Genomic DNA, 26,557 nt, shown 5'->3' on the forward strand with positions numbered 1-26,557 from the left:
TTTGGAGTAAAGTGCTGGATCTGCAAAGATGTGTTATTGGAATTCTGTATTTTCATTGTAAATGGAAGGAGGACAGATGTTTGACTTCACAACAACATTGCTGACATACCCTGCATGAAATATATTGTAATACTGTTGAGCTCGACTACAATCCGGTCCTAGGACAGGCTGCAGCCACAGCGGTGTCTCACACGAGGCTCCAGTCCACTGAGGATAGCAGTGACACTGAAATTGCTCCCATGCGAACATGTCTTGATCTGGAAAATCTGTCATTGAGGACTCCTCTTCCCACTGTTGCGGGTCCAGGTGGAGGAAGGCTTCCAGTTCGCTGGGGTCCTGTCTCACGCAACGTCCATGCCCGTGGCACAGCTCGCGGCTGCACATGCGCGCTGCCGTGGTTACGTTGACGATATATGGGCCCAGCGTCGTGGTGATGTAATGCTTGAGGCTCCTGCAGCTCTCCTAGAAGATGGAAAGCTAGGATTACAGTTCAGAACATTCTAGGGATTGGACCCATCGGCACTGAGGATGGGAGCTTCCAGCCATTTCCAACCACATGGGCAGGTGAGCATGGTCATTAGTCAAGGTATCAAGAAAACTGGGAGAAGAGTGGGAGAAACAAGTTATCCTATCCCCACCAAAGCTGGAAAATAGGGGAATAGCTGCTGGGCTACCGATGAGGTGGGCAAAGAGGGTATCTGTTTTCTCTCTCAGGCTGATTCTCAACTTAGAAAGTACAGTGGTACCTCGGGTTAAGTACTTAATTCGTTCCGGAGGTCTGTTCTTAACCTGAAACTGTTCTTAACCTGAAGCACCACTTTAGGCTATGGGGCCTTGTGCTGCCACTGCGCTGCCAGAGCACGATTTCTGTTCTCATCCTGAAGCAAAGTTCTTAACCCGAGGTACTATTTCTGGGTTAGCGGAGTCTGTAACCTAAAGCGTATGTAAACCTGAAGCGTATGTAACCCGAGGTACCACTGTATATCCTAGGAAGAGGGCCTTCTTGGCCATGGCATCCCACCGACTGAATGCTTTCCCCATGGAGGCTGGCACCTGTTTTGGTGCCTGGTAAATAGCTTTTTATTTCCTTTAAGTAATAAAAGTTTCAATATAATTGTTTAAATCTGCTGCATGATTGTTTCACGGTTGATGGTTGTATTTGAATACATTATAGATATTCTCAGGAAGTGTTGTAATTGTGAAGCATATAAAGGCGGTTCATGAATTAATAGATGGATGGGACATGGTTGCAGAGATACTCACCGGTGACTGGGAATAGGAGAGGTCCCCCCAGAGCACAACCCCAGCAGCCCCAAGTGCTGCACTCTCTCCAATTGTATACACCAGGTCAGCCTGAATGGAGAAAAGGAGAGAATTGTTAGCACTGGGCAGCTTTCTACATGAGAAGTGCAACGTATCACTTTGGTGATATTAACACATTGCATTAGGCAGGTTTTCTGGCTAGTTACAATGGATAGATTTTCACTGAATTTTTCTGGCCCAATTAAGTTCTCTGGTTAAACATGAATTGTAGTTTCTGTAGTGCTTCAAAAGTCTGACCAATTTGCTTAACCAGACAACACAGAAATGTGGATTGTGAAGCCCTTTTTGTGCATCATTTTATTCTATGTTTATGCAGCATTTTCCTCCAGCTATTGCTCACCTACACTTTCTCCTCCCTAAATCCAGAAATTCCAGTTAATCAGCAGCTTCTAGCCCATTGGCCAAATTTGGTCCAGGATGGATGGACCCCCCCCCCATTTGGCCTGCAAGGCTAATTCCCCCATACCTGACATGGGGCTGGATCACCTGTGCGACTGTGTGCCTTACAGGGTTTGTGATCATACAGCCAATTCCTGCGGAAAGCAAGGTTGAAGTCATCACCCATCAGTGATGGGCAGTGAGCTCAGGCCTACCAGACTGTCTGTTACCAAGTTCCCCGTGAGGAACAGTTATGAGATGATTGACAAATGGGTTGCTCCACCCACCTATCCAAGTTGGCGCACAGAACTGGGGAAAGATGAGGGTGTGCCTATCCGGGCCAAAAGGATTCCCCATCCTTGACAACACCTTTCTATTAAAGCAGTTAATTAGTTGCTTCCTGTTCACTCACAGCTGGCTGCAGCATTAATGAAGTGCCTCAATTAATTAGCTACTGTGACTGCACTTTTATATATATATAATTTTAATCATAGGTTTATTGTAGCTGTGAGAGACAGAATAACAACAGGGGATCAAATACTTTCCCCCTTCACTGTATGGTGGCAGCTAATATTCCCCACAGAAGGAAGTTTCCAGCTAGGTAAGAGATCTGCACCTCTGTCCTAGCTGTATTTACTCAGAGGTAAAGGTAAAGGTAAAGGTACCCCTGCCCGAACGGGCCAGTCTTGACAGACTGTGGGGTTTGTGCGCCCATCTCACATCTATTGGCCGGGGGCCAGCGCTGTCCGGGGACACTTCCGGGTCACGTGGCCAGCGTGACATCGCTGCTCTGGCGAGCCAGAGCCGCACACGGAACGCCGTTTACCTTCCCGCTGGTAAGCGGTACCTATTTATCTACTTGCCCCCGGGGGTGCTTTCGAACTGCTAGGTGGGCAGGCGCTGGGACCGAGCAGCGGGAGCGCACCCCGCCGCGGGGATTCGAACCGCCGACCTTTCGATCGGCAAGCCCTAGGCGTTGAGGCTTTAGCCCACAGCGCCACCCGCGTCCCTTTTACTCAGAGGTAAGTCCTACTAAATTCAGTGGGGCTTACTCCCAGGTTACTAAGTGGGTTTAGGATTGCAGCCTTAACCTTTATTCACTTCTACCATTGATGAAGAGTGCCTGGGCCTATTTTATGCAGTTGGCACCTCTCAGTTCTTACCTCAGTCAGGTACCGTGGAGAATGTCTGTAGGAGACTCTGGAATACGCGATCACAGGGAGAGGCTGCTTCACGCCAAACTGTGCCACACGAAATGCTTCTTTGAGGCGGTGGTGAACATAACTCTGGTGGTAAGATGTTGGGAGTTTTGGTGGGAGGTAGATACTGGGATAGAGGGCAGATGAAACCTTCCAGAGCCACATTAGATGATCATTCCACTGGACCTCTGTGGGGTTGCAATGGCCGGTGTAGTTCTCTTCGTTCTCCCAGTTGTAATTGAAACAGTCAGGGAACCCATAGAAGCCCCAGAATCCCTGTGGCCTCAGAGACTTCCCCATTTCTAGAGTTCTCTCCATGAACGCCCGAGCTGCCTGTTCAAACTCTATCTCCGCAACATAGGATTGCTCCGTGAGGGGTTCATCAGGCCTTCTGTTCCTTGCCCATTTTTCAGAGGCTGCCCTATACACGTTCTTGGGACCCCAGTTCCGCCTCCAGAGAGGCCGCCACTCCTCCCAGTCCACCACAGCCAGTCCCTGGAAATCAGGCTTCAGGCTTTCCAAAACATCTCTTGAGACTGTCTCCAGGTGCTTCTTCAGATCGACGTTCTGAGGTATCCCCCCATTGTGCCATTTGCCATCTGGGGAGATGTAGGGATAGAGCCCAAACTTGTTCTTGTAAAAAATGGTTATGTTCTGGCCACGAAAAGCATTGTCCTTGTTCTCCACAATGCCATAGGCTTCCAGAGGCAGGGTGATCCCAAAATGCTCTCGACACTTAGCTGTGGGCAAGTTCCACACCACCACAAATGGCTCCTGCTGGAAAACAGAGCTGGCCGTTGTCTGCTCCCAGCTGTACCCTCTCAGACACTGGATGACCCCAAGGAAGAAGATGATGCGGACTGAAATGGTTCTGCCCAGGATCATGGTGGGTATAAGAAGCCAATGTCTCTTCTGGGGCCCCTCCTGCTTTGTTTACAAATGTGCACCCTGGCAGGGAGAGGGGAAAGACAGAGTAAGATCTTCCCCCTGAATTTCAGTATCTGACACACAGGACCAGGGTAGTGTAGCAGTTAGGCTCAGATTATGGCTAGGGATAGCCAGGTTCAAATCCACTTACCAAGGCGACATGATGCACCAAGGTAAGCAAGGCAGTTTTGAATCCATGCTCCTCATAAATCACTGGGTGGCTTTGGAAATCATTTCCCCCCTGCCTCGGGGGGGGGGTAGGCGGGACTGGCCCCCTCAGGTTGGATCCAGAACTGGCCCACCCTCCATAGGCCACTTTGACAGGTGTACAAGAATGCTATTCAGCAATTACCTGGAACCATATGATGTGAAGTGATTAAAGTTTAAACCTGCAGCTGCAAACTTAAGATTGCGCTCTTCATTTTTCCTTCTGAATTGGGCACTGGGGCTGCACCTGCTATCATATGACATCAGGTAATGGACAGGTGACCATGGTTTGGGCCAAACCACCATACGAGGAGGCCTAACAAGGTCTCACGGATTTTACAGGGAAGAGGCAACCATGCCAGTCACCTGGAGCTCCTTCAGAAAATGCAGAACATAAATATAATTACCATATTTTTCGCTCTATAAGACGCACCAGACCATAAGACGCACCTAGTTTTTGGAGGAGGAAAACAAGAAAAAAATATTCTGAATCTCAGAAGCCAGAACAGCAAGAGGGATCACTGCGACCCCTATTACTGTTCTGGCTTCTGGGATAGCTGCGCAGCCTGCATTCACTCCAGAAGACGCACACACATTTCCCCTTACTTTTTAGGAGGGAAAAAGTGAGTCTTATAGAGCAAAAAATACGGTAATTCAACTAGCCTCACAATATTTTTTATTGTATTTTAAACCTGGGAATCTGGGCTTGCTATGGATTCCAAATGGGATTGCTTACCTTGAATATCAAGGTATCTTGGGGTAAGTGTCTTATGTGTCTAAGCTTTAAGGGAGATAAATTCAAGAGCTAAACCCAAGGAAAGGGAAAGGCTGAACACCAGGAAGCGGAGAGCTGGCTGTACTGGCTGATGTGTAAACTTACCTAAAGTCACCTTACTTGGGAACAGAAGCTGTTTGGATTACACAGGCATCTATGCTGCCAGGTATTTTTCCACAATGGAGAAGCCCAAAACACCAACTGGGCTGCTTCCACTTGATGGTTTTGTTTTGTTTGCTCTGTGTCATCCCCCCCCCCCGGCTTCATTTCCCACTCTAACACTGCACTACAGAGGATTAGAATAATACCTAAGAAACTGCATGCCAGGATCCTTCCCTAGTTGAACTACTGACTAGCTAGCCAGCCTCTGAACTAGAGACAAGCTAATGAATTAATAGGACATATTGTCTGAGCCAGCCTGTCCAATGAATCAGGTGTGGCTTAGGATCAGAACCACATGGCCACTCTGAAGCCAACAGGTCATCATGCACAAACCCCCAGCCCACCCCCTCCCTGCAAAGGAACACCAGGTTCAAACTCAAACTTTATTAGACAAGCCAATTCAATGACTGGTTTTGCAATCATTTTGGCACTAGATAAGCATACTGCCATGCCATCATCTTGGGATCAGGTAAGCATTCTGCTTCCTGAGTCGGCATGGAAAACCCCAGCCATCATCTCTCTGTGTTGCAATATTTCCTTTTAGTGGAACAGGTGTGGTAAAACGTCCTTTCTCTTAGCCTCTTTCCTGCTATGATGTGCGCTCTGATCTTCATGTTACTGGTAATGCATAGAAATCATAGCATTATTTTCCTTTCTCCATCTTTTCCTCTAACCGCAGTTTGGTGTAAAGCTATTGCTAGATGTCTCAAGAGTTTTGAATTTACTAAGGATATTTGGCTTCACTTAAGTGTGCAGAGTGTTCCTTATTGCAGATCTATGCAAATCTACTCACAAATTGAAGTGCCCAGTGCCCAGAAGGGGTGAAACATTAAAAAGGGTCTCTTGCGCCCTTGGCAAGGAGCTGTATTGATGCCCTCCCCCTGAAAAACCCACTTTACCGCAATAGCTGCATTATTTGTCTAAAATCACCCCCTCTACTCCAGTATCTCAATATTTTCTGAGGTGATTCTGTCATCCAGGCAATCTGCCTCTCACGACTTTTGACCCACACAACTAACTCTCTTGGTCAGAGCAATCTGGGGAGATTTTTGCAGGGGCCAGTTTCACCATCCCATATGTGCACCCCTGGGCATACAAGCTAAGAATTGTCGTATTGAGTGAGCTGTCAGAAATAGCCTCACATGCTCAGAGATGGGACTCGACAACCAGGAATTGGACATTGCTGTACAGCAAAATCACATTCCCAGGCTTGAAAAAGCCCCTTTGCATAATTAAAATATTAATATGTAAAATGGGAAGTGCTGGAGTCGAATCCTTACCCTTAAAACTCTTAAATCACTAAGGTATAGATGCTGGTTTTGGTTACTCAGTAATGTGAGAACAAGACTCTCACATGCTTATTTCATTTACAGATAGGTAGCCGTGTTGGTCTGCCATAGTCAAAATAAAAAAATTCCTTCCAGTAGCACCTTAAAGACCAACTAAGTTAGTTCTTGGTATGAGCTTTCGTGTGCATGCACACTTCTTCAGATAGCTGAAGAAGTATCTTCAGGTATCTGAAGAAGTGTGCATGCACACGAAAGCTCATACCAAGAACTAACTTAGTTGGTCTTTAAGGTGCTACTGGAAGGAATTTTTTAATGCTTATTTCATGTTATTTCAAAGCTCAGCTCTGACGCTGAAAACAGATTTTTGGGCTTTGTGCAGTTCAAAAGAACTCATTTGTCATTTCCACCATTTCCTTCTCAGCAGGCATGCTGATTTGCATAATTCACCAGCTTTTATAACCTCGACTCAGGAGTGATGTATTAATGAACCAAGTGTGTACAGCAATATGGATTAAAGAATATATGAAGATAATGTTAGCCTAGGAGTAGAAGCAAGAGTCGCCATTCATGGGGAAAAAGATTTGAAGATTAGTATGTTACAACTGCAACAATTTGATCAAGGCTAGGGCGTGCATTATTCTGGTTTTTTTAAACTGCATATTGCTGAAGTTGGTGAATATAAAAGCACCAATCATAGCCCAGCCAACTTCCCACCAGAAAAATCTGTTTATTGAGGAATTTTGTATGGGAGAGTCGGATAGGAAAAGTAGAAACGAACCAAATTATAGTCTCACCATCCTAACAATACCAAAACATTTTGATGTGCTGATCTACATGCAGGAAAACATCCTGCTTCCCTCTACTATGAAGTCTTAAGAGCAGACAGCTGGCAACAGGGATCACTTTACTGAATCCTCCCTCCCATTATTAAAGGTAAAGGTAAAGGTACCCCTGCCCGAACGGGCCAGTCTTGACAGACTCTGGGGTTTGTGCGCCCATCTCACTCAAGAGGCCGGGGGCCAGCGCTGTCCGGAGACACTTCCGGGTCACGTGGCCAGCGTGACAAAGCTGCATCTGGCGAGCCAGCGCAGCACACGGAACGCCGTTTACCTTCCCGCTGGTAAGCGGTACCTATTTATCTACTTGCACCCGGGGGTGCTTTCAAACTGCTAGGTTGGCAGGCGCTGGGACCGAGCAGCGGGAGCGCACCCCGCCGCGGGGATTCGAACCGCCGACCTTTCGATCGGCAAGCCCTAGGCGCTGAGGCTTTTACCCACAGCGCCACCCGCGTCCCTCCTCCCATTATTAGTAGGCTCATTATTAGTAGGCTGAGTTTCCTCCACACTGAAAAGTGGAATAAATTGCAACAATGGGCTTACAAATAGCACAAGTAACATAAGAATAATATTTGTCACCTTGAGCTCCTTCAGGCGGAAGAGAGGGAAGTAAATTGAATAAATAATTGCGCTTACTCCACAAGCTTGCAGTCCGCTCTTCTCATTCCACGGGACATCTGAGCCAGAAGTGCTGATGTGACCAGCCCAGCTGCATTGTTAGTACCCAAATTTGATGACATCATCACCTACTGCACCCCATTTCTATCTGGGGCGGCTATATCATGGCAGAACAAGTTACTCGGTAGAACTGAGCCAGACTCAAAACAATTGCTACCTGTATGGTTGCCTCAGGGCAGCCACCTCATGGCGGCATGGTTAGAAAGCTGATTCTGCTCTTATGGTAAAAGATCCCTAATCAAGTGTCATGGTTAACTAAATGGTGCTTTGTTGTCTTACGTTACGTTACACCAGAAGGTTAAAAAAATAAAATAAAATTTTCATTTTTCCTTGTCTGATTGTTCAGACAACTTGGTAGGTTTAAATCTACAGGTTTTCATAGAAGTAAACAAGAACTCAAATTGGTTTGCAGTTTGCCAAGTTCATTGTGGAAGGCAGCAAGTGTGGGAGGAAGAAGAACATGTAATAGCTGCTAATATGTAGTTACACAGGCCAATTTACGAGCTTCAGAGTCTGATGACTTGGACTGACCTTTTTAAAATGCAGCTTGTTGTGTTGTGACTTTTTAAAAAACCCCACACTTATTTAACTTGTTTTTCACCTGAAACCAATCGGTCCCAACAATAATAAAACAATAAACTGAAATAATTCAGAAGCATAACACACACAACCCCCAAACCAATCCCTAAAAAGAAAACAATATTAACATTATTTACAATTAAAAAGCAACCCCAAACATATAAGCCTAATTATATTCCATCACATATTTCTCATATTCTGGGATGTAGGCGATTGTTTTAACCTGGCACCAAAGACATGAGTTAGTACCAGGAGGGTTTCAATGGGGAAAGCATTACATAGATAGGAGTGCCCTCTCCCTAATTGCCACCTTCTGAACCTGTCTTTAGGGGACACTCAGAGAAGAGCCTCAGATGATGCTCGCAGGGTCTGGATATGTTAGTTTTTGGAGCAATCTCCTTATCAGTCTTCTGTGTATGGTGCTTAAAGCATGAGTCTTCCCCAGCTACATCAGTGTGTACTTTTACAGGAGATGGGTTCGAAAGAGCAAAGGTGTGAAGCCAAGACAGACTCTGGTCTGTAATCTGCAGTGCTATATAGTCCATGCTATTTCAGCCTGTGCTCAAGTCTCATACAATCAGATCAGCATACACAAACTGGACTGAATTCAGATAGATCAACCATGTTTTGGCCAGATGTGAACTGAACTAGCTGAACTAGCTACATGGCCAATTCTGTGCATGTGTAACAGGCATCATAGTGAACGGTTTGTGTGAACAGGCCCAGCAAAGGGTTTAAGAAGCAGAGCTGAAGCTGCTTTATCTGTCAGGCAATCAAGGGTATCCCTTCCCCTTAGGAATTAGAATCAGACAATTGGCCTATGAAGCTCAGTGTTGTCCATCTCTAGACTGGCAGTGACTCTCCTGGATCTGCATGCAAATAATGAACCCTACTATTGAGTTGCTGTCCTTTTCCATTGCTTCATGCCACATAAATCACCTACAACGAGCAGAGCAGGATGAAACACTGAAGGCATAATACTTGTGGCATGGTCAATTTCTTTGGCAGAAAGTGTCAGATTCCACAACACCTTCCACAACAGAGGAGGAACAATCCCTATATACAAAAGAGAGGTGTCCAGAGCATATATTTGTGATTTTATTTGTATGATCAGAGGAACTTTGTATAAGTTTTTTTTTTTTTGGGGGGGGGGGACTTCATTTTCCTTTGAGGGACCAGAATTCTGAACTGCCCTGAGACCTGCAGGTATAGGGCGGTATATAAATTTAATTAATAGTAGTCGTAGTAGTAGGTACAGAGGAAAACAACCCAAGGTGACCAGACTTTTGAAAATAAAATGTGGGAATCCTGCAAACCACACAGATCTATTGTCTCTTCCAAGAAACAAGGGACAAAGCTACTGGTGTGGTTTCAAGCATTATTATTGGAAAAAATATAAGCAGCCTTCTTCACGTGTACCGTATTTTTCACCCTATAGGACGCACTTTTTCCCCTCCAAAAATGAAGGGGAAATCTGGGTGCGTCCTATGGGGCAAATACAGGCTTTCGCTGAAGCTTGGAGAGCGAGAGGGGTCGGTGCGCACCAACCCCTCGCTCTCCAGGCTTCAGGAAGACATCCGCAGCCTAGGCAGCCCTGTGGGAGGTCCCGCAGGGATGTCTAGGCTGCGGATAGCAGCCTGCTTCCCGGAGTGTCGGGCGCCCTGAAAGCAGAGCGCCCGGCGCTTCGGGAACACCTCCGCAGCCTAGGCAGCCCTGCGGGAGTTCCCCGCAGGGCTCCCCACGCTGCGGACAGCAGCCTGCCTCCCAGCGACGGGGCACCCTGAAGCAGAGCGCCCCGCACACCGGACAGACATCCGCAGCGTGGGAAGCCCAGCTGCAGATAGCAGCCTGCCGCCTGGCGGGCAAGACGCCTGAAGCAGAGCGCCCCTCACGCCGGACACACATCCGCAGCGTGGTGAGCCCTGCAGGAGTTCCCCGCAGGGCTCCCCACACTGCGGATAGCAGCCTGCCGCCGGGTGGGTGGGACGCCCTGAAGCAGAGTGCCCCGCGCGCCGGACACACATCCACAGCGTGGGGAGCCCTGCAGGAGTTCCCCGCAGGGCTCCCCACGCTGTGGATAGCAGCCTGCCGCCCGGTGGGCGGGACGCCCTGAAGCAGAGCACCCCTCGCGCCGGGCAGACATCGGCCAGCCCCACAAGCTCGGGGGACAGCAGGGAGGCGCAGCGCCGCCATCCCGCTGTTCCTCGACCTGGTTCGGTTTCCCCGACCTGCTTTGGGGCGGGGGAATAAAGGGGGGGGAATTTCCTTTATTTCCCCCCAAAAAAACTAGGTGCATCCTATGGGACGGAGCGTCCTATGGGATGAAAAATACGGTACTTAAATGAAAATGCTTCATAGGGAAATGTATTGAACAATGTAGATGGTAATAGACAAGCTGGCAGCTGTGTTGCATTGTACCTGCAATGCCATTTGTGCAGTTTCGGGTGAGGGATTGCAAGTCAATACTTGGTATGAGTTGGAGATTTTTTTCAGTTAATGGAAACCTCAGCATACAATGCACAATGCACAATTCAGAAATGAAAGCATCTGTGATCAAGCACCCAATAGCCTGCATGTGGAATTGTTGTTTGATAACGGACACATAAAAGTTGCACTCTCTCCTACAGCAGCCTTTTCTCAGCTGCATCCACAGGACTGCTGTTCCAAGGCTGGAAAGGAGGAAATTCCAAATGGGCTTGGGCTCTGCATTCTTAAGAAGGAATTGTCAAGATTTTGAAGTCGTAAATGTAAAGAAATAATAATAATAATAATAATAATAATAATAATAATAATAATAATAAATTGTTTATATACAGTAGAAGTTTGAAGTTGCATCAGACTGAGACGTATTAAATTTCTGTGATAAAATAGTTTCATGGTTGTACAAAGTCTTTAATTACTCTTACTGTATTATGCTATTGTGACTATAGGACATGGGATGTAATTCTCCACAAAATTGTGGCATTTATTTTCTAGCTTTGGGCTCCATGGAACAGACGTCACACTTTTGACTGCCCCCCTCAATGGAGAATGTATTTTATAATAGCAAGAGCTGAGAGAGCCTAGTTTAGAAGAAACAGCAAGTATGCTTCCTACAAGCACACTCAAGGCGAAAGAGTATTAGGGCCATCTCATGCACTACAGTTTTAACATGTGTCTGCAAATGATTTCAACCTTACCTGCAAAAAATGTGGCATCTGCACATGACCAACACATGTCTGCAAAGGCACACAATTAATATATAGAGGGATGTTCCTAACATGTAAAGGGTGAAACTGCCTTAGAAGTGGGATACTGCCTTGAGCAAAATTTAACTATGGCAAGATGGCATACAAATAATTGATGATGATAAATTACTGAAATGAAATGAAACCACAGGCTTAAGAACAAATAGTCACAGAAGGAACAGTGAGCACCTTCACTTAAACACACACAATTGGGTGGCAGGCTGGAGAGAGACTTGACTTTCCTAGAAGTTTTTAACACGTGTCCTTCACTGTAGGAACCTGATCCTGTAACGCCAAATTGTTGGGCCTCATAGTGGTTGCTCAAGAGTGAGAGGAAAGTACTACACATTGGGTAGAATTCAACGTTTTGCTAAAGAAATTGTTCCATCAGGCAAACACAAATGCCCTGACAGAGCAATCTCCCTTCTCCCCCCGCCCCTGTATGCTGTGCTGTGGTTATCCTGCCCCCCCCCCCATTGATTTAAGAACATGGGTTGAGGGAGGAGAACCCCATTATGCTAGCAGGTCTCATTGAGCTGGCTTCCAGTAGCACAGCTATTTAGCAGAATCCAGCCCACCATCAGGGACACTCATTTCACCGGGCTCATTTTAACTGTGATCATTACCTCAACTATTAAGAGGATAGCATCATGGCAGTTAAATGAGGCTATGAAGTTGATCTCTGCCTCAGACCAAGTCATTAACCTGACGATTAAAAAACACCTTTGCAATCAGGCAAGCATTCTATTACAAACATATTTCTGGAATGCAGGCTTCCCAGAACAGACCAAGAGGCCAAAGAATGATATAGGTTTCAAATTAGAATCGTATGCATTTGTGATGGACAGGCCTGCTCTGCCATTATCCTACCAAAATACGTCTTTCTCTTGGTTTTATCTAATCTTTGTGGGGACACTGTTGCCTCCAGCAGATGCCTAGTCCTACTGCACTGACTTCTGTTAGCATTAATTCCATGGGCTCTCAAATACACCTATCTGTGCATCCGCTGCAGAGTCAGAGGAGACGGTTCAGATATTTCAGAGGTGCTTTATTGATAAAATGACATCAAACTTGAAGGAAAGGCAGCTTCAGCACAGGCCCACCCACTCAGCTATGGCAACCACCACTGGAAGACAATGGAGGACAGTGGATGGCCTTGAAAGTGTATCCAAAATAGATCATTGTCTAAGCAAACTTCACATTTTTATGGCATGAAAACGGGCTCGTCTGAAAAGAGTTCTGATAAAAACAACCGTGGAAGATAGAATCTATTGGCTTTGTTTGTGTTAGAATAGTTCTCTCACAGCCCATCTCACTAGATCTGAAGCTGAGCTTTTCTTCTCAGCATCTCTGCTCCTTCAGCCGTCACTTCATCTTCATCACAGTTGCACAGGCACATGGTGAAAGGGTCAGATGTCCTTCTCCATCCAGAATATGGGCCGCCCCTTCAGGTCCCGATATGGCGTTTCTAGAAACAGCTGGTTCTGGACTTTGTCCCCCGATGGGCCAGAAGAGGCAGATTTGCAGGAATCAGGATGGCCTGCCGAAAGGGCCATGGGCGGAGGTGGAGGAAGAGGAGGCGGGGGAGGGGGAGGAAGGTTTGCAGCAAAAAGAGGCATGGTGGCTGATTGCGAGGGTGGAACAGAAGCATTCATGGCCTGGGAAGAGGAACTGTGGGAAGCTACAGAAGCTGACAGGTGGGGAGGGGGAGAAATGGTGGCGGTTGCTGGCGGATAAGAATGAACAGGAAGCAATGGAGGTGATGGGGGAGGAGAAGCCGCTGAGCAAACCGCGAATGAGGAAAGGTGTGCTGAAGGTGGCAATGGAGGAAGGCTTGCTCCGCATCTCCTGCTACAAGATGCACTTGGCTCACGCTTCCCAGGCCCTGTGGGAAGTTCCTTGTCCTGCTGAAGGGGAGAGAAGCTCTCCAGAAACTCCATAGGTACAAGGGAACTTGTGAATCCAGCACACTGAACTGGCTTGGACAAGCTGTAACCCAGGTGGGCGTAGAATTGCTGCTTGTCGTGGGTGGTGAGGTGCAGGCGCCTATAGCTGCGGGACTTGGCATACTGCTCAACAGCTTCCATCAGCTTCCTGCCATAGCCCTTTCCCCGGAGGGCCTTGGCAACAACCACCGTCTCCACAAACAAGCTCTTGGGCTGGCCAACCACACGGGACAGCCTGGCATGCCCCAGGAGTTGGCACTGGCTCTTGGCCGTCTTCCCTTCCACGGTGTCTTCCACGGACCTCTGGGTCCTAATCAGCACCAGGCACATGGGGAAGCTGTTGCTGGATCTCTGCAGGGAGTGGATGCGGGAGGTCCTGCTCCTTTTCCACTCTTCATTGATGAGGTCGGCACAGGCCTCTAGGAGATCGGGCCTCTGGTGAAGGGGCACCGCTGTGAGCACCTCTGAAACAGACCCCATTCTTCTCACCGCCAGAGGACCAAGCGGCGAAACGTTACATGGGACACAGGGAGCTTGACTCACTCCTGAAAGCACAAACACAATGAAGTGTGTTTGCAGTGCACAATCAGTTCCAAGAGACCTACTAACCCTTTCGCAGGGAAACCTCACCTTGCCAGGATCAAACCCAAGCGGAAGGATGATTACATCCTCTGTAATCATCCCATAAAGCAAAGGGCTGCAGATGCCAAGACAGCCTTAGCTCTTGGTCTTACAAAGGCACAGATAGCCAAGGCAGTGTGATTCTAATGTTGTAGCCCATGACTCCCAACATCCCTATTGGCTATGCTGGCTGCAGCTGATGAAATGTTGTAGTCCAACAACATTAGGAGGGCATTGCATTGGCTATCCTTCGACTTGGTCTTTTACCAAGTGCCGGTTTGGGGCATGCGTAACAAGACATCTAGTCTGCATCCTCTGCTACAGTGCTGGAGAAACTGTGGCTCCCCAACTCCCACAGTTCCTGAAGACTGGCCATGCTGGCTTTGGCTGATCAGAGTTGGGAGTCCAGCAACATTTGGAAGGCCACAAGTTTCCCAATCCAGTTCTACTATAAAAACATCTGGGAATCAGTGTAGACTATAAGCCAATTCCTATAAATGCTTGTTTGAAACTCAGCTTTTATTTTTCCCTTGGGGACTGAAAAGGATTCAGTCATGCAAAAATATGGTGTACAGTGGTACCTCGCAAGACGAATGCCTTGCAAGACGAAAAACACGCAAGACGAAAGAGTTTTCCGTTTTTTGAGTCGTTCCGCAAGACAAATTTCCCTATGGGCTTGCTTCGCAAGACGAAACGTCTTGCGAGTTTGTTTCCTTTTTCTTAAAGCCGCTAAGCCGTTAATAGCCGCTAAGCTGCTAAGCCGTTAACAGCCGCTAATAGCCGTGCTTCGCAAGACGAAAAAACCGCAAGACAAAGAGACTCGCGGAACGGATTAATTTCGTCTTGCAAGGCACCACTGTACACCCTCCCAAGGAACAGAAGTACGTAACATGGTTCACTTACTATATTCATGTAAGTGCAGTCTGGCTGAATGCAACTCATCCCTTGTCCATTGGAAGGCCCACTCAAGCTCTATGAGTTTCTAAACTGCCAACATGTTCCCACATTTAATTCACAATTATGGGAGTATGTTCTGTACTCTATGAGATGACAATGGCCATGGAGATTCCTGGGCAGCCAGACTGCAGACAGATACGACTTCTTAAGCTATGTGTGAAGAGCAACCCACTTTAGAAGAAAGCTCAGGTTCTGTTTGCTTCTTTACCCTTCTTACAACAGTCCAGTTGGGACCTTGATTCAAGAGTGGTTTAAAATTGAAGGTACTCTGATATAGCTTAGGTACTCGGTGGCTTCTTTCAGGACAGTCACACCTCCTCTCAAGAGATGGCACCTAAATATGCAACATAGGTTGTCTTCTTTTTGCATCTGCCTACACTGCAGATCATTCAAGTGAATATTTGCATAGAATGTGCATCGACCAATAACATGCCCAAGCTGTGAAAGGCTGTTTACTTTAAAAAAAAAAAAACAACCCAGCAGAATCTTCCACACAAAATGGAAGCAATGATTCCAAGGACCACCTTACATCACTTTTGTCTCATCTGGAGCACGTGGGAACTGGCCAAGCAACTGTTTCCACATGTCTCCATAATGCAATGTGCCACTTCCTCCAAAATCTCCCAGAAGGGGACTCAGCTATAGGTTTGGCAAATTGCAAGCAGGTGGTATGTTGAAACGTTCCCCTAACCAGTCCAGAATGTCACAGATGAGCCTCAAATGGTTTCAAGAATCAGCCCACAGTGAGAGTTCAAACACTGTATGAATCTCATTGTCCTTTGGTTGGCGCATGAATTTGCAGAGAGGCAGCTGTGTTGAGCAGGACCCTGACCCCCCCAGTGAATGTTAGCAAGTCTAGTCACAACTCCATCCTTCTCTATATATTTTTGGAGGTGGTGGTGGGGTATATACAAGTGCAAGGGGTATAGTAAGTCAGTGACAGAGCACACACTTTGCATAAAATAGTTCCCAAGTTCAACTCAGGAATCTTCATAGATGGGGCTGGTAAAGACCACTGCCTGAAACCCTGGAAAGTTGAGAATATAGAAAATACTGAGTCAGACAGCAATGATATGAAGGTATCTTCGTGTGTTCATGTGACAGAGGGAAGGTGGGCTTCCATTTACACAGTTTTGTCCCCTTAACTCTTCATCTCTCTGATGTTTCAGACAGCACAGAGAATTCTCTCCAGGCTGCCTGGGAGGAAATGGAGGAGACTGCGGAGAGAAAAATGTTCTCATTCATTCTCTTCCCCCTCACTCTTTCTTCTTTGGCTCTCCATACCTTCCATACGGTGAGACTCAACGTTATCATATAGACTCTCACTAAACCCGTGAGGCAGCCTCCAAATGGGGGCCACACTGGAAGATGAAAAAAACACCCAAGAGACAACAATAAAAAATCATCCTTTCACAACCCTTTATGAAGTAGCTTATGAAATTATACCATGCAGCCACTGCACTCAGGTTATGAAATAGGAACAGAACATGCCCTCCGAAAGGTGGGCTGAGGAGATTCTCATGACAGGGACATTAGCTGGGGGCAAATCCTAGAGCCACGTAAGCAGAGGGAACTCTAGGGTATTGCTTTAGAGCCTTAGCATCATCCAGTTACTGCAGCATTGAGTTTAGAGAATGCTATTTTGACAATACTGTGTTGCATCCGCAGACATGCACAGTTAAGTCCTCATGATTGCTTATGTCTGCTCTCATTTACCCGCAAACAGCAGATGACTCAGTTCCATCTCAGAGGCTAGATGTAGCCGCCTCACACAAGTTTTCAACATAGCCCGTGCTACCTTTTCTGCAAAGGTGCTCTGTGACATTACTGGAAAAGCCGTATGTTTGGGGAAGGAAGTGTCTCGTACAAAGAGTTTTCTCAATAAAGGCTAAGAACACCACAACTTGTGCCTCCAGTTACTGGCAAGGACTGCTCCTCAAGACAAAATTTGGTTGTGCACCAAAAAGAATTAATGTACATCTTTTCAAAGTTGTTGCAGCCCACTCAAGTCACAGGAGTGCATTCCCACCAGGGCAGAGAATCAGTCCAACGGTCTAAAACTATTTCAATCACCTCTCACAAACATCAATTACTCATGCTTATTACTAATTATGCATACTAAGTACGTAGGCACTTTTCCAGGTGCTTCACATGAATTCCACTGAAGTAACCCTTACAACAGCCTTGTAAGGTAGACCAGTTTTATTATCCCAGCATCACAGATTGGGGGCGTATGGGGGGTGGCTGAGGCTGAGAAAGCAATGGCCTGCCTAAGGCCACCTAATGAGTTCGTGATTGAAATAAAGATTGATGTAAAATTACTGCTGAACTCTTTTGATAGGCCGATACTAACGTTTTGCTATGCACTGCTGTCTTCGTTATTTTCTTCTGTATCTTAAGCCATTTGGGGAAGCTCTTGAGGGAAAGGGACATACAAATAAACTGAGGTGATGATTGGTAAGGCGAGGTTTTCACTGGTTTGCCAACCACAGCTCGTTCTCTAGCCATGCACTATGCCAGCTTCCACCGCCTTTGCTATCCTGTTGCCTTCCAGATGTTTTAGGCTGTGATTCTCATCAGCCCCACACAGCATGGCCCCATTGGCTGGGGCTAGCAGGTGTTGCGATCGAAAACATCTGCAGGGCACTAGATTGGTGAAGGCAGCGGCGGAGCATATGCCTGCACTGCCTAGGGCAGGCCCGCTCCCAAGGGGGGCAGGGTGTCTCCTGAGGGGGGCAGAGGGGTGCCCTTCCAGGCCTGGGATAGTTGCTTGGGTGCAGGGAGTGACGTGTGCGCCCTGCAGCTGGGGTCAGAGCGAGCCACTCACAGGGGTGGAGCAGACATTCAGTGCGCTGCCCACCCCAACTCCCAAGCCTCCCCCAAGCTGTCAGAACGAAGGGGGGAATACTACCATCAAAGTGGCACAGCTCCCCCCCTTCCGCTGATGGCTCAGGGTAGGCTTAGGCGTTGCAGATTTGCAGTGCACCAAATGTCACCCCCCTCAGCGAAGATACCCGGGGCAGTCCGCCCCCACCGCACTCCCCTTCCTCCGCCCCTGGGTGAAGGCTGCCTTCAAGCAACAGATATACACACACAAAAATGCCTCTAAGTTTGCTCAGGGCTACCTTTGTCACCTGTGACCATTGCCAACGTGGGGATAGACTGCTAAAGGGAACCTGAATTTACATTCTCACCCATGTAGTTTCTGCATCCACATTACAAACTGATTTAAGCACCAGGTGTTCAACTGCTTTGGGAGCTTGCTCAGCATCAGGTGTCCAAGAATACACAGAAAAGGCACTTGTCATAAGCCCCCCTGGAGGGAAGAGCCCCGAGGTATGGTGTGAAGGCACATGAGCCTATCACCTTGCTGGAGCTAAACAGGCTGCCACGTTGCCGGGATGAGTGACTGCCTGTGAACCAGGCACATACAGTGGTACCTCGGGTTAAGTACGGTACTTAATTCGTTCTGGAGGTCTGTTCTTAACCTGAAACTGTTCTTAACCTGAAGCACCACTTTAGCTAATGGGGCCTCCTGTTGTTGCTGGAGCACAATTTCTGTTCCTAAAGCAAAGTTCTTAACCCGAGGTAATATTTCTGGGTTAGTGGAGTCTGTAACCTGAAGCGTCTGTAACTTGAAGTATATGTAACCCGAGGTACCACTGTACTGCCTTGAATTCCATGACTAAATTAATGACACAGAGGTCAGAAAATAAATAAAAATCATACAACCTGCCCTGTGTGCACTATACAAGACTCCCTTGAAGAAGAGATGAGAAAAGTAATTAACACACCATACGTGAATGACCTCTGTTGCATCACTCACAGACCGTTTTGGAAAGCACTCTAGCAGAGAACAGGGCAATCAGAAAATAGCATACCCCTAGGTAGACTAATAAGCCCTACTTGCGCTAAATTCCAAGTTACCAGGCAGGCCTGCAAGTTCTGGTCCAAGTAGCTTTTCTGACAAAAACCTCTATATCCAAGGCACACACTGCTACAGGGGATTTCTTGTTTTCAAGGATCCTGGCTCTGGAAATAAGCCGGCAATGTCATCACAACACTTCACTAGCAATACCACCCAAAAATGCCACACAGTGTTTCCTTTTTTCATTTCTAAGCAATCTGCTGCTAACTTGGGCACTAGGATTCCCTACCCCTCCTGCTAAAATCAACAACACACTCTACACATCCTGGAGGAAGAGAAGAGGAGGCTGAACAAATCCCATTCATCCACACCTACTCCCAGCTCTACTAGAGCAGCACTAGATGAGAATCGCTCCTTGCGTGAGGTGAAGATTCTATCCATCTCAACAATAGCCAGGAGAGCATCCCTCATTCCTCAATTTCTACCGTTGCCTCTCAGAACATGACAGCATGACCCATATGATACTCTGGTCTTAAATTTTTATAATTCTGAACAGGCACCAAACCCACACACTTTATATCCCATCCATCCCAGTTTTATATTGCCTGTTCCTCTGGTACAGCTGTCTGAGCACAGTATACATGTTTGCTACAGGATCCCTTCATAACAGGATGAGAAACCCATGGCTCTCCAGGCGTTGTTGGACTTCATCTCCCATCAGCCCCAGCCTGCATTGCCATTGGTCAGGATTGATGGGAGCTGTAGTCCAGCTAGACTTGGAGAGCCACAGGCTCCCCTCCCCTGCTCTACAATAAGACCACCAGCAGAAGAAAAGAAGTGTCAAATACCTGTGGCAAATGGGAGCTGCCTGAAGTGCCGCTTCCCTCCTTTGGAGATTCTGCTTGCAATGCTAAGGCTCAAGGGAAACCGTCTACTTTCGCAAGAGCATGACAGGAAGCTACACATGCGCCTGCAGCTCATTTCTTCTTTTAAAGAGTGAGCTGTCTGTTTACTTGACACCCAGGTCTTGGAATGTAATTTGTGTGCTGAGTAGCCCAGCCCAGCCCTGACAGGAGCCAAAGGCTGGCACCCATCCAAACAACAACAACAACAACAAAGCAGCAGACACAGACTTCGTCTATGGGGTTCCCAAACAGATGCCTTCAACCACTACAGCTCCTAGGTCCAAGTGTAGGCTGAAGTATTAAAGAACTCTATTTTTGGGTGGTGGTGGTGGGGAGAAATGGACTCATTTAGATTCTGAGAATCCAGCCCCTAATAAACATCCAGCCAACTCACTTTGGCAACAGAATTCTATCATGAGTAGAAAGGAAAGGGAGCAGGGCTAGCAACCATCCAACAGCAAAGAAAGCAGGTGGGCAAGGAAGGCAAACTAGACTTGCTGCTTACCGTGCCTTAACTCCTCCCCAATACTTCCATCTCCACACATCACAAAATGAGGCTGCTGAGCCTTTGTACAGTGGTACCTTGTGTTACAGATGCTTCAGGTTACAGACTCCGCTAACCCAGAAATAGTACCTTGGGTTAAGAACTTTGCTTCAGGATGAGAACAGAAATCGTGCTCTGGAAGCGCAGCGGCAGCAGGAGGCGACATTAGCTAAAGTGGTGCTTCAGGTTAAGAACAGTTCCAGGTTAAGAACAGACCTCAAGAACGAATTAAGTTCTTAACTCCACAGCAGGGATGGAGTGGGGGGGAGGCTTGAGGCCCTCCAGAGGTTGGACTCCAACTCCCATCAGCCCCTGCCAGTGTGGCCAATGGTCAGGGATGAAGGGATTCGGAGTCCAACAATATCTAAGGTAAAGGTAAAGGGACCCCTGACCATTAGTTCCAGTCGTGACCGACTCTCGGGCTGCGGCACTCATCTCGCTTTATTGGCCAAGGGAGCCAGCGTACAGCTTCTGGGTCATGTGGCCAGCATGACTAAGCCACTTCTGGCGAACCAGAGCAGCACACGGAAATGCCATTTACCTTCCTGCCAGAGTGGTACCTATTTATCTACTTGCACTTTGACGTGCATTTGAACTGCTAGGTTGACAGGAGCTGGAACAGAGCAACGGGAGCTCGCCCCGTTGCGGGAATTCGAACCGCCGACCTTCTGATCGGCAAGTCCTAGGCTCTGTGGTATAACCCACAGTGCCACCCGCGTCCCGGGTGCAATATCTATATCTATCATCTATCAGCAATATCTAGAGGACCACAAATTCCCCACCTCTGATTTCAGTTCTCTATGCCCTCTTGCCACAGCACAAAACCCCTTTTGCTAGTACAGGTACTTTACCTTCTTGATTAGAGGCATGTTTCCAAGCTGTTATAACTACACACCAGTTCTATGAACATATAAACTTTGGCTTATTCAATGTCAACAGTGGATTGATCTACAGAGCCAAACGGAGCTTATGTTTCTAGAGTAATAGATGGAAACCAGGCCTACTGGGGTGGGGTGAGGAGGCCAGGGAATCCACTGGGCAGAACTAGGACATTGCCATGAAGACATTCATCCTGCCCAGTCTCCAGAAAGGACAGGAAGGATGTTGTTTACAAGGTCTCAAAGCACAGAGGCTTGTTCTCCAGTGCTGTCTTCCAGTGTCAACACATAGTGCAACACAAGGAGGAAACAAACCTGCTCTGTGTCTCAGGTAATTTTGGGACGCACCTGCTACCAACAAACACTCCTTGGTAAAAGGTCACAAAACTCATGAAAGTGGGGACAAGACAAGGTGGTTAGACTGTCCACAGGCAATGCGGTGGTCTGTTTCCTACCACTATTAATGTACCCAACATAGCTTTTCCTGCAATGGAATTAAAAATACCAATTAAGTTTCAAATTCCCTTCCATATCCTGACTTCTGGAAAACAGTCATATTCCTTTTGGGGACACAGAAAACATTCATATATTCATAGAGCTCTGAATAACTGGAACTGCTGTTTACCCATTGTCGGATGGGAAACATAACCAAGCAAAAGGGTTAACGGACAATGGACAAAAGGCACTGACAGCACAATCCTATACATGCCTACTCAGAAGTAAATTCGTTGAGCAACGGGGTTTACTCCCAAGAAATTGGGTACAAGAATGTAGTCTTAAAGGCAGTCATAATGAAGCCCCCTTTCAGTGCTTTCCATGGGGCTGAGTTACAACGAACTTCTGTCATCCAAGTTGGTGGCTATCACTATACCTAGGGGGCTCAAATTCCATAGTTTAAAGATGCGTGTCCAGTGTTCAAAATTCACATGCGACCAAGTGAAGATGTCCACTTGATTGGTATCACAGTAGGCTGCCCTCTTCTACAAGGGAGGCTCGCCTGGCGCCTTCATTACATATTTTTAGGCACTAGGCAAAAAAGTTTCTCTTCAACCAGGCGTTCAGCTGATTAACATTCTATGGCTTTTTATAAGTGTTGTGGAAAGTTGGGAGTTCATTGGTTTGCTTTTATATGGCATTTTCATTTTTTCTTTTACTGTTGTGAACCACCCTTGGATCTTTAGATGGAAGGGTGGTGTACAAATTTAATACATAATAATCATACAATCATATAAATGTAGTGTTGGAAGGGACCTAATAATAAAAAGCTTTTTACTGGTGCACTTATGAGTCCTTCTCACATATTATTTTTTTTTCTGATTATGCAAGCAGTTCACATGCACTTCATCCAAAGCACTGGGCAGTGGAGAATCAGAACTAGGTCTCCGCAAGAGAGAAACAGTTCAAGTGCTGGATGATTGTACCTGTCATGTGTGGTTGGGTTAGTCTCAAGAGATGGCTTGGCCCTCTTTAGTAAAACTGGGATCTGGCAGCCAACAACACATCCTTTCCCATGGGTGAACGGATGCATCCATGTTGTTTATGGGATTTCCATCCCCAACCCTCTCTACTGGTTATTCTGCCCAAGAGTCACGCTGCAAAAACCACTGTCTAGACCCAAAAGAGAGGACAGTCAATAGATCACAGTTAAAATTACCAAAGCGCAGGGAAACCCTAATAAAATATTTTCAGCCACAAGAAGAGTCAAGACCAAAGGTCACTTCTATAAACAACTTAATGTTGAGGGAAGGTGAGTTCGTGCCAGTGCTTCTCACATCCCACTTATTTCCAAATGAATGCCTGGTCTTTCTCAAGGCCTTAGCATGCACTGCCTTTAAATTTTTTTTTAATGACCTACATGAACTAAACTCCGATTCATTCACACATGCAGTCGAATCCTATGCATGCTTAGTCAGAATATTGCTGAGTAAGTATATAGGATTGCTGCCTCTCAGGTGTACATCTATAAAGAGAACTGAATTGCGCACTGGTTCTCAATCTCCTCCTAGTGAAAGGATCACAAAAACTCAAATAAAAAGCCGCCTACCCATTACAGGGTTTAGGGATGGGTTCACTGCTGAGAGGCAGAGGTACTGGTTAATAAAAGGCTGATGCCCAAAGCAATATCCTCCAGCCCTGCCTAAGGCAAATCCAAGGATGACAGAGGAGGCAGTGTGCCTTGCACTTGCAACACATATGGTACTCCTCTCTCCTGAGACTCATTATTATAATTCAAGGATGCTACAGCCCCTCTAGGGCAATATGGATTGATTACAAGAGTGACCCATTTCAGTAATGGGGCGGGTGGGTTAGATATTAGGGAGGAAGCACTTCAGTTGCCTTGTCCCGTGTGCACCTGCGGGAACATTCTGTTTCAGTTCCCTGGGGAATCCACCTTTGAACTCTGAGCAGATGTGCAGTGGCTCTGCAACCTCAGCTGAGGTCGATGGTCAGCCCTGCTGCATCCCTTCCCTTTCGCTCTTTCTGCTCCAAGCAACTGCCGGCAGTCCCTTCTCTGGCTCCTAGTCCGGGGGAGTGGCGTCCCCCGTCCGCCTCCCCTAGGGCAGAATCGCAGCTCGAAAGAGCTTTCCAAGAAGCGACGCAAGGTGTCAGCAAAGCTCCTGCCAGCGCGCTAGAAACCCGCCGCCTCCCACCGATATAAGGGGCGGCCAGCCGGGGAAGGCGCTCCCTCCTTAAAAGCAGGCCTTTCCTCTCCGGGGGCCGCTCTCCAGGAGGCACCCCCTAAGGAGAAGCGGGCATCTAATATTATTTTCCCCTTTCCTTTCTTTCTCGCTCACTCACTCGTGCCTGCGCGCAAATACTGGACTAAGAAACACTTGCAAGTCTTTAACTTGAGTCACTAAGCTGGATCCCAGGAGCGAGGGAGGGACGGGTGTCCTCGCCCGCTTCCCGCAGAAGCCTCTCCTCCTTGCCAGAAGAGGTCCAAGCCCTTTTATGGACACAGCCTCCTGCTTCCTCCGAGATGCCACAGGACAGACGCCGCCGGGCCGGTCCCCCACCCCCCGCTCGTAGGGACCACCCTAAAATCCGGCACGCGATTCTGCCCCCCCCCGCGCCCCGAGAGAATGTGGGGTGTCGCTCCGTGGAGAGCCATGCCTCCCGCTGGAGGGGATTTCAACCGGGCCACCTCTTCCGACCCGGGCGCATCCCCGGCTGTGCAGTGATGGCGAGCCCGGCTCCGCGAGCGCTTTAAGCGGGGACGGGGCGGGAAGAGATACTGACATGCTAGCGAACGGCAGGGGCTCTCAGCCGCGCGCTCAGCTCTCCCCGCTTCCTCCGGCTTCGCAGAGCAGAACTACCCCGCTTTCGCCCTCGCTCCTCCCTTTACGCATAAGTCGAGGAGAGGCGGGAAAGAAAGACGCCCAGCTTCTTCTTCTGGAGGCCACAGCGCCGTGTAGCGGCTAGGAAATTTATTCCTCAGGAGAGCCTCCCGCTCCCACCCCCCCATCGCGTCTTGGCTTTTTCAACCGCGCGTCTGGAAGCATGTGTGCATTCGGAAGACGCGCGTGCTTCGTGAAGGGGAGATTAATGCATATTGTGCGCGTGGAATCCCCAGAAGAGATGAAATTCGACTGTCCGCTATGCAGTTGGAGACACCATTTGAAACCCTTGTTTTGCTTGGAAGAGGCCTCTGTTTAATTTAGCCGATTTAATAGATTTAGTAAGCATACGTTAGTAAAATTAGGTACAACATAAATATTATTACTTAGTTTTTAGTTTTTCTTACAGAATAAGAAAATCATGGCAGGATGTAGAGAACGTTTCCTGAAGGATCAGTTACACCATTTCTGTTTTCCTTCATGATACAGGCTTCAATCCTATGCAAACTCACCTGGTAGTAAGCCCCACTTAACTCAAGGGAGCAGACATTTACAGCATTGCATTGTTTTTCAGCTACATACTGGAAGTACCGTACTCATATTAGCATATATTTTTATGTGGCAGACAATAGGTAGTTTAGTTTACTGTATGTCCTTTCCCAAACTCAGTTCTTAAGAAGGATGGGAAGACCTGTTGTCATTGGTTCCCAGGGGTAGTGTAGATGTGCATGCTTTTACTCAGATCCCCAGGATTTCAGAAAAATTTCAGAAGAATTTGCACTTCCACAGTAGGACATCCGGGAGGGGCCTGCTGTCACTCTACCTCCATTAATGAATGCCTGGTACTTCACTTCGTACAAGAGGTGCATTTTCAGAAGAACAAACACTTCCAGGAACTTTCCCATCACAAGTCATTTGAGAATGGGCTGCCCATATAAGTAATGCAAGAGTGGCTAATCCTAGTTTGGGGGCCTGATCTACTTCTACAAGCAAATGTTTCTGACTCCCCATGACCATACTGATTTTAGGCATAGCAGCAAAAATAGACACAACACTGGGATGGGGAAAACCAAGAGCATAACCTTGATGGGGGTGCAGGTTGCTGCTTCCCAGGTAATTAGATCTAATTAGGCCATTACCCCTCCTCTCAGCTGATCTGCATGGATTAGCTAAGGAGGGGAGGCTGCGGGTGTGTCTTGTGGGTGCATGCATGCATGCAAGAGTGGCCACACTCACCACTGGTATGTGGCCTATGGAAGGCTGGCCAAGGGTGAATGTGGCCCTCATATCCAAAAAGTGTTGGGAGGGGTGAGGAAGGTGCAGCATGTGCCCATTTGCAGATGTATTTATGTCAATCTGCTGTCCTAATTCGGCCTTCCCCAACCTGATGCCCCCTAGATGTTTTGAACTACAACTCCCATCATCCCCAGCCAGCCCATGAATCTAAAACATCTGGAGAGCACCAGCTTGAGGAAGGTTGTCCTTGTGAAGTAGGAGGGATGTTTGGGAGCAAATCGCGTTTCTTATTCAACTGCAACACAACAGCCTTGCTGTGTTGCCAGTGGGTCTTAATCTCTGGTAACTGCCTTCCACCACCACCTTCCCACTTACTCTTGCAGCCCAGACCTGGGATGCACCAAAGCAATTGCTTTTCAAAAGGTCCCGAGCCACTGCACCTGGCATCCCTTGGTTCACAAACTGCTAGGGAAATCAGGGCTAGCTTCCAGCTGCCTTATCCTGGTCCAAGCTCAAAGCAACTTGATTGTTTCCCTGGGAGACCACTCCTAACTTCCTCAAACCCAAGAACTCTGAGACCAAGGGCACTGTGCATGTCCCAGACATTTCCCTTGTAACTTACGCAGAGTGTAAAGACAGCCCACACTCCCTGAGCCCTTCCCAGATCTCAGAAGAGCATGCTGG

At 47.5% G+C, this 26,557-nt stretch overlaps 1 protein-coding gene across 5 annotated transcripts in view; it reads right to left on the minus strand.

The window, feature by feature from the left end:
• The window catches only part of LOC309527679 (hyaluronidase-3-like), a 28,469-nt gene extending 3,768 nt beyond the window's left edge, over nt 1-24,701 (minus strand). The window contains exons 1-4 of one of the 5 annotated variants that reach the window (XM_082214555.1): nt 19,821-19,960; nt 2,865-3,848; nt 1,264-1,353; nt 110-462 (exon numbers count right to left, since the gene is read on the minus strand). In XM_082214555.1, the coding sequence (XP_082070681.1) occupies nt 110-462; nt 1,264-1,353; nt 2,865-3,785 (1,364 nt within the window). In that variant the 5' untranslated portion in view covers nt 3,786-3,848; nt 19,821-19,960. Of the gene's footprint in view, nt 1-7; nt 463-1,263; nt 1,354-2,864; nt 3,849-7,675; nt 8,070-12,611; nt 14,072-19,820; nt 20,893-24,539 lie in introns of those variants that run through there. The other 4 variants (XM_082214553.1, XM_082214552.1, XM_082214554.1 and 1 more) reach the window with 4 other exon arrangements.
• Between the last annotated feature and the right edge of the window lie 1,856 nt (nt 24,702-26,557).

The sequence above is a fragment of the Podarcis vaucheri genome, assembly GCF_965113315.1.
Source record: "Podarcis vaucheri genome assembly, chromosome: 2".
Classification (NCBI taxonomy): Eukaryota; Metazoa; Chordata; class Lepidosauria; order Squamata; family Lacertidae; genus Podarcis; species Podarcis vaucheri.